This window comes from Triplophysa rosa, linkage group LG4 (assembly GCF_024868665.1).
Source record: "Triplophysa rosa linkage group LG4, Trosa_1v2, whole genome shotgun sequence".
Taxonomy (NCBI): Eukaryota; Metazoa; Chordata; class Actinopteri; order Cypriniformes; family Nemacheilidae; genus Triplophysa; species Triplophysa rosa.
In genome coordinates this window covers 2,093,307-2,106,161 of record NC_079893.1, presented here as the reverse complement: position 1 = coordinate 2,106,161, position 12,855 = coordinate 2,093,307, and the positions used below count along the sequence as shown (strand labels likewise).

The following is a 12,855-nucleotide window of genomic DNA, read 5'->3' as shown; positions in this document are numbered from 1 at the left end:
ATCATTCCCGCTTCATGGATTATGCTTTATATGGCAGTGGAAAGCTTATTGGAATTTTTCAAGGAGCAAAGCTATGAACAATCTGTTTTGTGCGGCCTAATGTGTTCAGAAAATTGAAAGAGTTATTACAGTTATTACTGCAATATTAGTTAATAAACATTTACCACGTTTTCTAATATCGATAGGTAATTAATTGAGTGATGTCATACAGTACTATTAACAGTGCTCATGTTAAAAAAAAGAAATTGAAACAAACCTAATGTACTGTATTTCATTTTTTCTTGCATGACAAATACTGTGGTATACTTCTGTATTTACTATAGTAAACTGATGTAGGTTGGTAAGTGTATACTACTGTCTTTTCTAGGTACTGCGGTATACCTTAGTGTTTACTACCGCTTTTAAGTGCACTATACTGTGTGCTAAATTACTGTAGTATACTTTACTAGAGTAAACGGTATTAAATTGTAGTATACTGTAGTATATCGTAGTTCCGAGTGCTTAGGGCCCCGCCGCCACTAGGGGGCCCCCAAGAGCGCATGAAATTACAGCTTTTTTGTGATATATTCACGACACACATCCATTCTCTCATGTAGAGCCATACCCACTATTTTTTCTGTGGTGTTTGTCCAAATGTGTGAAATTACTGACTAAACGCAACAATGAGAATCATACTGTAGTGTTTTCAGTAAATCTTCTGTGGGGCTATACATCTCTGTAATGTTTTTCACAAGTGCGCCAGACGTGGGATCTGTCACCCGGTTCTCTAATATGTCTTCTTTTGGCACATTTGCATGTTTATTAAATAAGAAAAGGTGTGATTACTTTGCTTAGTTTATTTTACAGCTCAGACCTCTAAACATGTTGCTATGGTGATTACTGAAAAAGCCTTGGACGATGTCACTGTATGATAAACACAAAGGAGTTGGTTCATCTCTTGAGTTTCTTCTAACCTCTATAACTATCGTATTTTTCTAGAAACAAGCTGTATCGTTGGAGCTGTCATTGAAATGTCTTTTATCTACTATAGTTAAACCATGATAACCACAAAGTAACTGTGGTTTTGGGTGTAAAATGATGTTCTGTTCTTGTGGAATGCTAATACTGAAAATGTGAACTTCAGTAACTTCAGTAAGTGTATTTTAGGATGAAGTACATTTTGTCTCATTTCAGGATGGCTGCAGGTATAAAGATCGGTAAATGGGACAACGCTGTTGAGACGTCCAGATCATGTTATTGCCGAGTTGAATTCTGACGCCATTGATTCTCAGAGAGATGACTGGATGGGTCGTTGTTCACATCAGATATTGAAATATAGATCCGTGAGGGGAAAAAACCCACATGAAAACGCAACAGAGCCATATAGAACCGAGAGAATCATTTTAACTAGCAGAACAGAAATGAAGGTTTGTTTTTCTTACCCCATTTGCAAACCGTTTTCTCTTCTCTTAAGCATGTAGGCCTGCCAAAAATGAGGGAACAAACAAACCAATTTCACAAAAGAGTAAAGGTCATTCTAATTTTAGATAGGCAAGTTTTCTTCTCAATCAAACGTTTCAAGTTGTTTTGGATGTTTGGAAAAACAAGAACTTACTGAGGAGACTTTGCACTTATGTGGTGGTCTTGTGTGTTTGTCTTGACGTTCTCTTTAAGAGCATTCGATCGTTCTTTGTCTGTCAATCATTCTAATGGTTGACGGCTTGTGATGTGCGGACCAATAACCACAGTCTCCTTCAGAGATCACAGCGTTACACGGACTCCACGACCTCCGTCAGATTTTTACAGCCCACAGACAGCGGGAAATGAACAAAGAGGTTTTACGAGGTTATTACAGCGAGTATGGCCACAGGGTTAGTTGTGCTGTAAGGAGGAGCGTGAATGGCAGGGGTTTCCTCTGATGAATTATGCATCCACAGCTGGACTGCCGTCACTTTTCCTTTAGAGTAAATACATGACCGTGTGGTGCCGACCACTCTTTTTATTATGCCACGGTCATTTCTTTATACTTTCTGAATTTCGTTGCGTTTTTCTTCAATCGTGACTGCAGGTTCGAACTTTGGCAATATTGAAATTTCACATGACAGTTTTGATGCATTGTGTAGTTAAACTAACATATGCTGTGATGATCTACGCAAATAATAGTACTATTTGAATATCACGGTAGAGTAATAAATTAACCTTTGTTTTATAACAAAAGAACATGTTTACTATGACCACGCTAACCACACATTAACCATGGTTTAGCTATAGTAACTATAGTTTAACTATGATATTAGTAGTAAAACTGTGGTTGATATCAATCTGCCAGAAAACCATAGTTACCACACTTTTACTATAGTAAAACCCTGGTTCATTTTGGTAACATGCTACATTTGATCTAAACCTAGATAGCTAGTTATAGGTATACAAATCTGCCAAAAAAAAACATGGTTAGTCCACTTTAACTATAGTAAAACCATGGTAATTTTCACAAGGAATATAGTATTGTAATGAGCTGTTACCATATGTGCCGTAATGTGTACTCAATATTGTACTCTTTACAAAAAGTATTTTGTAAATGTGCCATGCTAGTATCGCAGTTTTTTGAGCGTGCTTTGGGTTACCACAAAAATACATGTAGGCTACTATGGTATACGTTAACATCGTAAAAATAAAATCATGGAATTTATTGAAATATCTTCTTTGAAATGCTGATCTGTCTGTAGTTGATTTGAGGATATCTGAACCCATGTGTGTAGACCAAGGGCCCTATTTTAGCGATCTAAGCGCATGGTCTAAAGCGCAAGGGCGCAGATGGGCGTTTCCGAATCCACTTTGCTAGTCCAAAAGGGTTGTACATATTCTCGTAATGAGTCAAGGGTGTGTTTTGGGCATAACATGAAAAAAAAAGAGTCTCATCTCCCGTTCCCTTTAAAAGCCAAATGCGCTTGCACCATGGCACGTTCGCTATTTACATGCCGGAGTTTGCAAGAGCTAAGACTGTTTTTTCTAGTTTCTGCATATATAATGGCTGATAAACTCTTTGTCGCCGTGTTATGTTGTGTTGATGATGTGTTTGAGTGGCTTCAGGATTATAATCTTCAGACGGCTGTGATATAACGGAGTGCTGATGTGATTGTATGTGACGTGTAGGTAATGGCCTTTCAAATTATTTTTCCCACTCTCAATTAACTGGCGTGAGGCTCAATTAATTGTACTCCGTGGGGCTGTTCACCTCTGTCTACAGCTTCACCTCCTCGACCCGTTCTCATATTCAGAGACGTGACCCGTAGAGACGCTTCACGCGAGACTTTCAGGATTTATAGAGCGAAACGCCACTTTTATGACAAAATTCAGTGACCCTCGATCGGAAAAATCAATGAGGTTTAGCTTCTGGACTGATAATCTTAAAACATTAAAACTGTATTCCACGTTCTTCTGTGTGTCTGGCAATGAAACTCTAAATGTGTGCAGCTGTGTTTGATGTGTTGATTTACACTAAAACAGGAAGTTAGGGTGGGACATATTGACATATTAAATTAGCCAATTGCGTTTAGTTTGCCTCACCGCTTGGAATTGCAGAATGATGTCATGGGAATCGTTGATTCTTATTGGCTGAAGTGAGAGACGGTATGTTTTTAATTCTTTTATCTTATTACTGTAATATGAATTTTAGTAATGTTTTAAAGCACATTAGTTTAAACTTTATAGATATCTTTAAAATGGAGAATGATGTCATAGGAATCATTGATTCTTATTGGCTGAAGTGAGAAACGGTATGTTTTAATTCTTTTATCTTATGACTGTAATATGAATTTTAGTAATGTTTTAAAGTAGTGGTTATCAAACTTTTTCATTGTAAGGCCCCCTTTGTGCAGGGTGCTTCACGTTGTGGCCCCCCAAATAAGTACTTATAATCTTATACTTGAACCAAAAACATATTCAGTTTTACAATGCTGGAACATCAATTCTTTTGGTTGGTGTTCTTATTTTTCTGATGTTTGATTGCAGAAAATGTATGATAAATTTCTATATTTCATAAAATGCCACAAAATCTGTGGCCCCCCTGGATCTATCTTGGGGCCCCCCAAGGGGCCAAGGCCCCCAGTTTGAGAACCACTGTTTTAAAGCACATTAGTTCATAGATATCTTTAAGACACAGATTCACACAAATTTGGGAGATTTCCGAGGTGGGATGTCTGAGATGTTGAGTGTTTTTAAATGGAAGTCTGTCTGTAAAACAGATGTAACATGACCGTTTCAACGTTTAAAGAGTTTTGAGGTGCAGACAGAATTGACCTCAAGCTTGTTAATGTTTCAGACGATATGCGGTGGAATTGATCAGATCATTGAGGTGAGAGAGAAACCCTATAAAAGTTTCAGCGTCTCAGAGTCTTTGTTTCTGTAGAGAGCATTTTCATATTTCAGCTCTTCATTTACTCATCCCTTTTCATGTTACAGAGAGTGTTGAGAGAGAGAGAGAGAGAGAGAGAGAGAGATACTGTCGGCCTGGAACGGTTATATTACACATCACAAAAGTAAATCTGAATGTGGAGGCTGATATATAATTCAACACACCAGCATCATTCATTATTTGGCCCTCAAGATGCGGGTGATTCCTGTCAGGGTTTGGCGGCAAGAACCCAAATGCAGGCAGGCAATGGCAATGAAGGGGTTAACGTAATATATATTTATTAAACAAGAGACAAAACAGAAACAAAACACCCACGAGGGGGTAAAAAACAAGACAGGAAAAATAAACTAGACTGGACTAAACTAACATAACACTTGACTAAACATAACTTGACAAACTAGACTAAACACTTACAAAGACTGGACTGGGATCTTTACACAGGAACACTGACTGACACGATACACATCCACGACGAAGTACAACTCACGAGCACAAGACAAAGAAACACGAGGGTATTTAAAGGCAAGACAAACGAGGGATAATTACATGGGGCAGGTGTGTGACATTAAACACTCGGGGAAGGATAACGAGGAAACGAGATGGCGGGAACAGAGACGAGACACTGGAAAAACACATGAGGCATAAACATCTCATGGTCTTCCCACATAAAACCCAAGAACTCTGTCCCGATCCCACCACACGACTAGAATTTCATAAACAAGACGGTGGGACCGTGACAGATTCCAGTGAAATACATTGAAATATCCAGTGCTTCTCATTCCTGTACAGGGAGTTGCTGGCTAAATAAATAAAAACCTGACGAATCGTGAGGACATATTTTAATAATAATGTCAATATATTTTCCAGCACATCATTTTCCCAAAAATCTTCAAACTGGTCTGAAAAAAAAGAGAAGAGGGTGCGGTAACACGGAAAATGTCACCCATTTATAATGGAAACATTCAGAACACAGTGAGATTCATAGACAATTGGTATATTGGATTTATCCGACTCAAATATTACATTTATTTCTTTATGTCAAAAGAATGATGTTTATTTATCTGGTCCAAAGCAAATTTATTTGTGGTTTGAAATCAAAATAAATTTGGATTGCTTAAAAATATTTGACCTACACTCTTAAAAATGATGGTGCTTAAAAGGTTGTTCACGGCGATGCCATAGAAGAACCAGTTTTGCTTCCACAAAGAACCGTTCAGTCAAAGGTTCTTCGAAGAATCATCTCTTTCTTACTTTTTATAATCTGAAGAACCTTTTTTCGCCACAAAGAACCTGTTGTGAAACAGAAATGTTCTTCAGATGTTAATGGTTTTCTATGGCATCGAAGAACCTTTTGAAGCACTTTGGATAATGATTTTTTAAGAGTGTATTGAAATTGTGGGAATTTGATCAAATGTCATGTGCATGTATATGTTCTCTTTAAGGCTGGCAAACCTCACAGTGGAACGATTGCTTTAAGAGCACCGAGCAAAGTTTAAGACACTGGCACAGATTTTTTTCCAACCTGCGAAAACTATTTTACCAATCGACAATTTCGTGTTAATTTGTTTGTACAACACAAATGTACAAAAACATGCACGATATTACAAACAAGCTGAAATGAAGCCCCACCCCTAAACCTAAATACGAAAAACCTCATAGTAAACATACTAAACTAAACACGTCGTATGTGTCTCAGGTGATGTCAGGTGTATATTATAAACGTGTCTCTTTAGAACATTTACTTTTAATTGTGACCCATCATGTTCTAGGCTTGTCCTTGACTCTCTTTTAGAAATAATAATAAAAGACTGTGTGCGCCGGACGGAAAGGCTCGGGGCCTGTTATTACTTAAATAAATGTGGGGGTAATCACGGGTCAGTCGACTGCAGAGAAACTAGACTATGAAACCAGGGACTCGTCCATATACCTGCTCTACATCTTTCATTATGTCTCATTATATGTCTGAGTTTTCATTATTCTAACACAGCCACTGTGTTTTACCATAGTACAACTGTAGCAATTGTGTTTTCAGCAGATTGATGGATCATTTGTGTAAACACAGTTTTACTACAAATACCAAAGAACTAGTACAAATACCATAGAGAAACTGTAGTTACTATAGTAAAAAAATAGTGCGTCATTCATTCATGCGTTCTGATGAACACAGAGAAAGATATTTGGAAGAATGCTTATAACAGACAGATTTTGACCCCCATTGACTCCCATAGTAGGAACAATTACTTTATCATGTTTTTTGTTCTGTTGAACACAAAATAATATATTTTGAAGAATGTCGGACGGCAAACAGTTCTGGGGCACTTTTGACCACCATTGTTTTTTTTTTCCTACTATGGGAGTCAATGGGGGGCAAAATCTGTCTGGTTACAAGCATTCTTCCAAATATCTTTCTGTGTTCATCAGAACAAAGACATTTATACAGATTTGAAACAACTCGAAGGTGAGTAAATGATGACAGAATTTTCATTTTTGGCTGAAGTATCACTTTAAAAAGGAATTGAAGGATTATTAAGTGTTTTAATCAGACTGATAGGATACAGAAGATATATGTTTTCAAGCAATCATTTCAAGTGGAAAGTTTCCAGACAGATGTCCTCATGTGAGGAGGAGCTCAAACATTTTCCTTTATTAAAAAACAGACAGTTTGTTGTTTTTATCTGTGAGACATAAAACACTGTCACCCTGTTTATTAGGATTTAACAGAACTAATTAATAAAAGCATTCGCGAGGACTTCTAAAGCCCACAATAATGGATTATCATTACAGTAAAACAGACATGATCGCAAACGGCAATTAGACTTTTTTTCTTTCTCGTTTTTTGCCATATAATATTAAAAATGAAACCCATGGATTTATGTATTTTGTGGTTAAAAAATCATAGACAATTTGTTTTGAACTCTTTTGGCTTGGACCGATAATCAAACATCCATAAACCATTCAAATCAATATGAAATAAGGTTAGTGACATTCACAATAACATAAGTATTATTTCTGGTACGTTGTTCGCATGTTTTTCTACGTGTACTTAAGATTTAGATGAAAATACGATTTCTTTAATGACGCGATTGTTTCTTCTAGATGTTGATTTTTCCGAAATCAAGATCCGAAACGATCTTGATATGAGCTGAAAGATTTCTCATCAAAGTAGCGGATAATCCGAGCGATGCTTTACTCGTTCATTTCACATCTGTGTTGTCTCACTGCGCGTCTCATTTGTCTTGTTTTGTCTCGGCGGGAGTTTTAGGAGATACTTCATTAATGAAACTCAACTCTTTTATCGTGCGTGATGCTTGCGTTGGACTGCGTGGGTTGAAGGTTGTTAGATGGTGTGTTTGCTTGATTTACTTCATTGTAATTATGTGAAGGGTAGAGCAGCTTTCTGCCGCTGATAATAAATATGTTGTTTAACATCATCAATAACCTCCATCAGTGCGATGAGATGCTAATTACTGTTATTTTGCCGGGTGCTTTTCAAAGGCACTGGATCAATCTGCTTTAATAAAACCTTTGATTGTGTGGGCAGGTGACCCGAGTTTAGAACTAATTAGCCTTTGCCAATGACGGGATTTTCAATTTCAACGTAAAGATAAAGCATCGAAGAGTTGGAGCCCCGAAAATAACAACAACACGCGCTTCGACGAAATAGTTCAGTCATGATTTACTCACCGTTATATTGATGCAAAGACTCGTTTCTCTTTCTTCTGTGGATCAAAAGGAACTTTCAAATCAAATCCGTGCTTGCATTAAACGTGAAGATTGTACAAATTCAATTACAAATTTCTACTCTGAGCTGTTATATAAATACTGTAAGTATTACTATATCAACGGATGTAGTTGCATCAGATATTGACCACTAGATGTGATTTAAAAGCCAAATCAGATTTGTATTCGGTGTGAACGCTCCAAACGTCCCCCGTGTAGGACAAACAACGTGCAACACTTTGTTAAAAATAATCGTCTCCTCGGGTCATGAACGCTTGAACTGCAGTGCGTAGGCTTGAAAGACTAGCCGCTCTGTATCCCAGCGAGCAGACGCTGTCGGCAGTGTCCTTCCATAAATCTTTGCCTCCGGCAGATAAAGTTAAAGCCAGGCGTTAATTTGACCACCATCTGTTAGACTGGCAGTATTTCACAAGCTCATGTCTGCCTCACATAATTTGATATCCACTCCATTTGACAACAAGCGAGAAAGCGTCTGAGGAGAGTCCCGTCGACCAAGCATGTCCTTCTGAATTCTTCTTTTTGTTCTGGTGTTTGAAACGTGTGTTTTGCGCACGACTTTTCAGACTTAACCTGTATTTAACGCTTGAAATGTCTCACAGAAAGTATCGCAGTTCAGCCAAAGATGAACATTCTGTCATCATTTATTCAGCGTCATGTCAAACCTGTATGAGTTTCGTTCTTTCATGTCTGTTGATAACTCTGTCCAGTGTCTTAAAAAGTGTTTAACATATAAATGGCCAACAACAATTTTATTCATTGTATTGTAATGCATGTTTTGAATGCCTACATGTGCGCACACACATGTTCACATTGGGCCTCATTTATGAAATGAGCGTGCGACCGAAAACTGGCCGCATGGCCGTTTCCACGCAAAACTTGGCCTTTATCAATATGGACGTGAGCGGTTGCTACGATTCATTCTCACGACAGCTCTCAGTTTGTGTACGTAAGTTTTGAGATGGGTGAAGGTCTGTGTACGCTTTACCCTTTTGATAACTGAAAAGGAATAATGACAAATAAAAAGATACGTTTTTTTTTCGTTTAGTATAACAAATGTAAAAATAGATTCCAATGTGATTTTTTTATTTGCATTACATTAATAACGTATTTTCTTTTCTAGCCTAATTATATGATCATTTAATTGTTTGAAATTACAAGGTTAAAGGGTGCTTTGGTGTAAAACAAACTTTAATGAGCTTTTAGGCTACTAAGATCATTTACCACAATTAAAATGCACAATTAAAAGTAAAACATGGGGCGAGGTGTCTACACCCTGAATTTATAGGGGCGTGATATGTAAATTACGACCGATTTCAGCCGCCGCATTTATCAAGGTACGATTATTCGTACGATGAGATTGGCAGCATACGAATGTTTGATAAATCACACGTAAGATGATTTCTGTGCATGGATCTGCGCTCGTTTCTACGTTAGATTGATAAATGAGGCCCAATGTGTTTTTGATTTATTTGTGTACTATTAAAAAGACCGCTAAGATTCGATTCGATTCTCAACTCAGATTCATCTGGCTGTGTTTAAATGTCTATCTGATGTTCTCATTTCGATAATTCTGAAAAACCCTCCTGACACTCCATTGGGTTGGAGTCGAATATACTTCAGCAGTTTTTAAACACATCGCTAAAAAAAGTAATTTTTTACTCATGAAATAAATAACGGAAAAACATCCGTACATGTCTCATATTTTTGCCGAAATGCATCTTTCTTTAATCCTTTATGAGGGAAACGACCGATGGAGAGCGCAAAACAATTCAATAAAAGCAAAAAATTGAAGAATTCACAAAGACTCACCACTAACATTCCGTGTATATGAACCAATTCATCTGTCTCATATTGTTTTTTTATTTGTCTTGTCTTTCAGAATTCTTCCTGGAGTTGCTGGACAACTCGGAAAAGTCACTCAACGACATGTTCGTGCGCACGTACGGCAAACTCTACACGCACAACTCGGAGATGTTCGAGGACCTGTTCTCCGAGCTCAAGCGCTATTACACGGGCGGGAACGTCAATCTGGAGGAGATGCTGAATGACTTCTGGTCCAGACTTCTGGAGAGAATGTTCCAGCTGCTCAACTCACAGTACACCTTCACTGATGACTATCTGGAGTGCATCAGCAAATACACCGACCAGTTAAAACCCTTCGGAGACGTGCCGCGTAAGCTCAAGGCTCAGGTCACCAAGGCCTTCATAGCGGCGCGGTCGTTCGTTCAAGGACTCATGGTGGGTCGGGAAGTGGCCAACAGGGTGGCCAGGGTAAGTTATCTATTTTTACAAGAGTCCTTCCTGGTATTACTTTGCTTTCAGCGGACGTCTAGACAGGTCACTGACCCCCAGCGCGTGTCCATGAAATAAATCCCAGTGAGTGCAAGATATCTGGATAAAATGAGAGGAAGAGAGCCAAACGATAAGTCCGTGCACAAAAACGATATTGCTTTGCTTTTTTGTGGTTGGTGTATTGTATATTTATGATGCATTTCAAAAATCTCTGGATTAATTTAAACAACCGAAAGCTTATAACATAATCACGTTATTGAATGAATTCTAATAATAAATATGCGAGAGACGGACGATGTGTGGAACGGATATGAAATGTGCGGCGGGTTCAGTGATGTTATTCCATTAAAACGCAGTCTGAAGCGACACGAGTGTGTGTTTTAATGTGTTTTAATGGCAGAGCATCAGCTCATTGTGTTTGATGTGACAGGACAGGTTATGACATCAGTGATCAGACGCGTTTCCCCCTGGAGTCTGGGCATCTTCTGCAGAGAAGATGAAAGCCGTCGGGCCGACAGAGATCGGCTCATTCTCTCTGATCTGTCTTTGATAGGCCGTCTCAATCACATTTTCCACTGGATGTTTATGCTGTTTAATGCTTTACCGAAGAATTATTGACAGATTCACAACAAAAACAGCCTCAGTGATGTAGTGACGCAGCGTGTCCTGGTGAGCTAATGCCAGTTATTTTATTCTGACAATGTGCTGAAAAGAGTTTTTGTCAGATTAGATAGCAAAGATGAAGACATGTCTTGTATATCTTCTCTTTGTATTATTATAATAATGTACATGTGTCATAGTTTGAAGTATACTGTATTGTAAATATACTTTTCAATATCATCATCATATTTACATTGGCCAGAAACTACCCACAATTCATCTTGCTTTCGTGGGTGTTGTGTTGGGCGTGGCTTATGTGAAATTGACCATATGCTGGGTAAATTACTGTATGTTTTTGATGCTGGTTTGACCATCTTAAACCAGCTAAGGACCAGTCAAAACCAGCACAAACCAGCATCAAAACATACTGAACCAGCATATGCTGGTTTTTTCAATGGGGTGTTGTTTGATTGTCAACATTCTTCAAAATATCTTCTTTTGTGTTCTGAAAGAAACTCATACAGGTTTGACATGACAAACATTTTCTGCTTACATATAGTCTCATGAAAATTTACGAGGTGTCTAATTCGTACAATATGCTTTTGCCCCAGTGATGTTGCATTGGGGGTTTTAACATTTTTCGGATAAATAAATGTATATTTATTTCTTTATTTATTTCCTATCGTAATTGTCATTTAGTGAAGAGATGTTGAAGAAGGCCTGATCATTGCTCTCAGAGAGCCCACAGGGTTTTTATACCGGAGAAACAGACATTCTCTGTTTACAATGTGTCATTTGGCGATTTAACTTCATTACACCAAAACGTCACATTTAATTTGAAATAGTTTTGCGGTTTAATAAGTATTGTATTTTTAGGAACATTTACACAGGTGATCATGTGTCTTGTTCATACAATAAGAAGTTACAGTAATGTCTTCTCAGTGCTCTCATACACTGGATTCAAGAGGCCTCACACATTTTTCTTGGCAAATATATACAGTTGTCATATGAGTGTGGATTTGCAGAGAAAGGTGAAAAGCTTGTTGACCATGTCCAGAACGCTGTGGGCTTCAAGGGTTCCCCGTTCCGTCAGCTTTGTGTATACTGTACTGTACCTATTTCAGGCTTTAACATTGATTTCATAGCGGGAGACTCTTCAGCTGAAGAAAAGCAGAGAGGAGCGAGTGACTCCACAGGACAAATCACCTTCACCCTACACTCAACCCTTTACACAAACACTCCAGAGGATCTCCACACCTTCACATTCTTACACCAAGAGCTAGAACTATATGATATATTATATGTTTTTATTACACGGCTCCTTGGAATGCTTGATTCTGATTGGCCAGTCGTGACATTTGCAGGCTCTTTATTCCCAGATCACAACCTCTCGAAACTAATAACACAGCAAATCATTTTGACAGGTTTTTCTTGACAAATGAAATATAAATATGTCTTTTAATAACATATATGACATTATATTTACAATTGGTTCAACCTAATTGCCTGTTCGTCACATTTGAATGTCGTTACCTTAAAACTGAAAGTAAACTGCTTTTCCTTGCGGAAGGTCTTCATTCGGTAAAAATGAGTTAATAAAATATTTCAAATTCACATTTCATGTCCAGTTTTTTCTCATGTGGCAAGTAGCCGTGTAATAAGCGGGATAATGTACAAGCAGCCGGATGTTCCTCCGCTTGGCGTCGGGGCTTATTTCTGTGATAACAACCGGCTGCCTGTACATTACCCCTTACATACTGTATATAACGATATACATTTAAGTTTGCATTTGATCGTCTTAAAGGAAATATGTGATACTTATCTGTGGT

At 38.0% G+C, this 12,855-nt stretch overlaps 1 protein-coding gene across 2 annotated transcripts in view; it reads left to right on the top strand.

The window, feature by feature from the left end:
• Nucleotides 1-12,855, top strand: part of gpc6a (glypican 6a) — a 151,542-nt gene that overhangs the window by 66,351 nt on the left and 72,336 nt on the right. For both annotated transcript variants that reach the window (XM_057332362.1, XM_057332363.1), the window contains exon 3: nucleotides 10,014-10,405. In XM_057332362.1, the coding sequence (XP_057188345.1) occupies nucleotides 10,014-10,405 (392 nt within the window). The remainder of the gene's footprint in view (nucleotides 1-10,013; nucleotides 10,406-12,855) is intronic.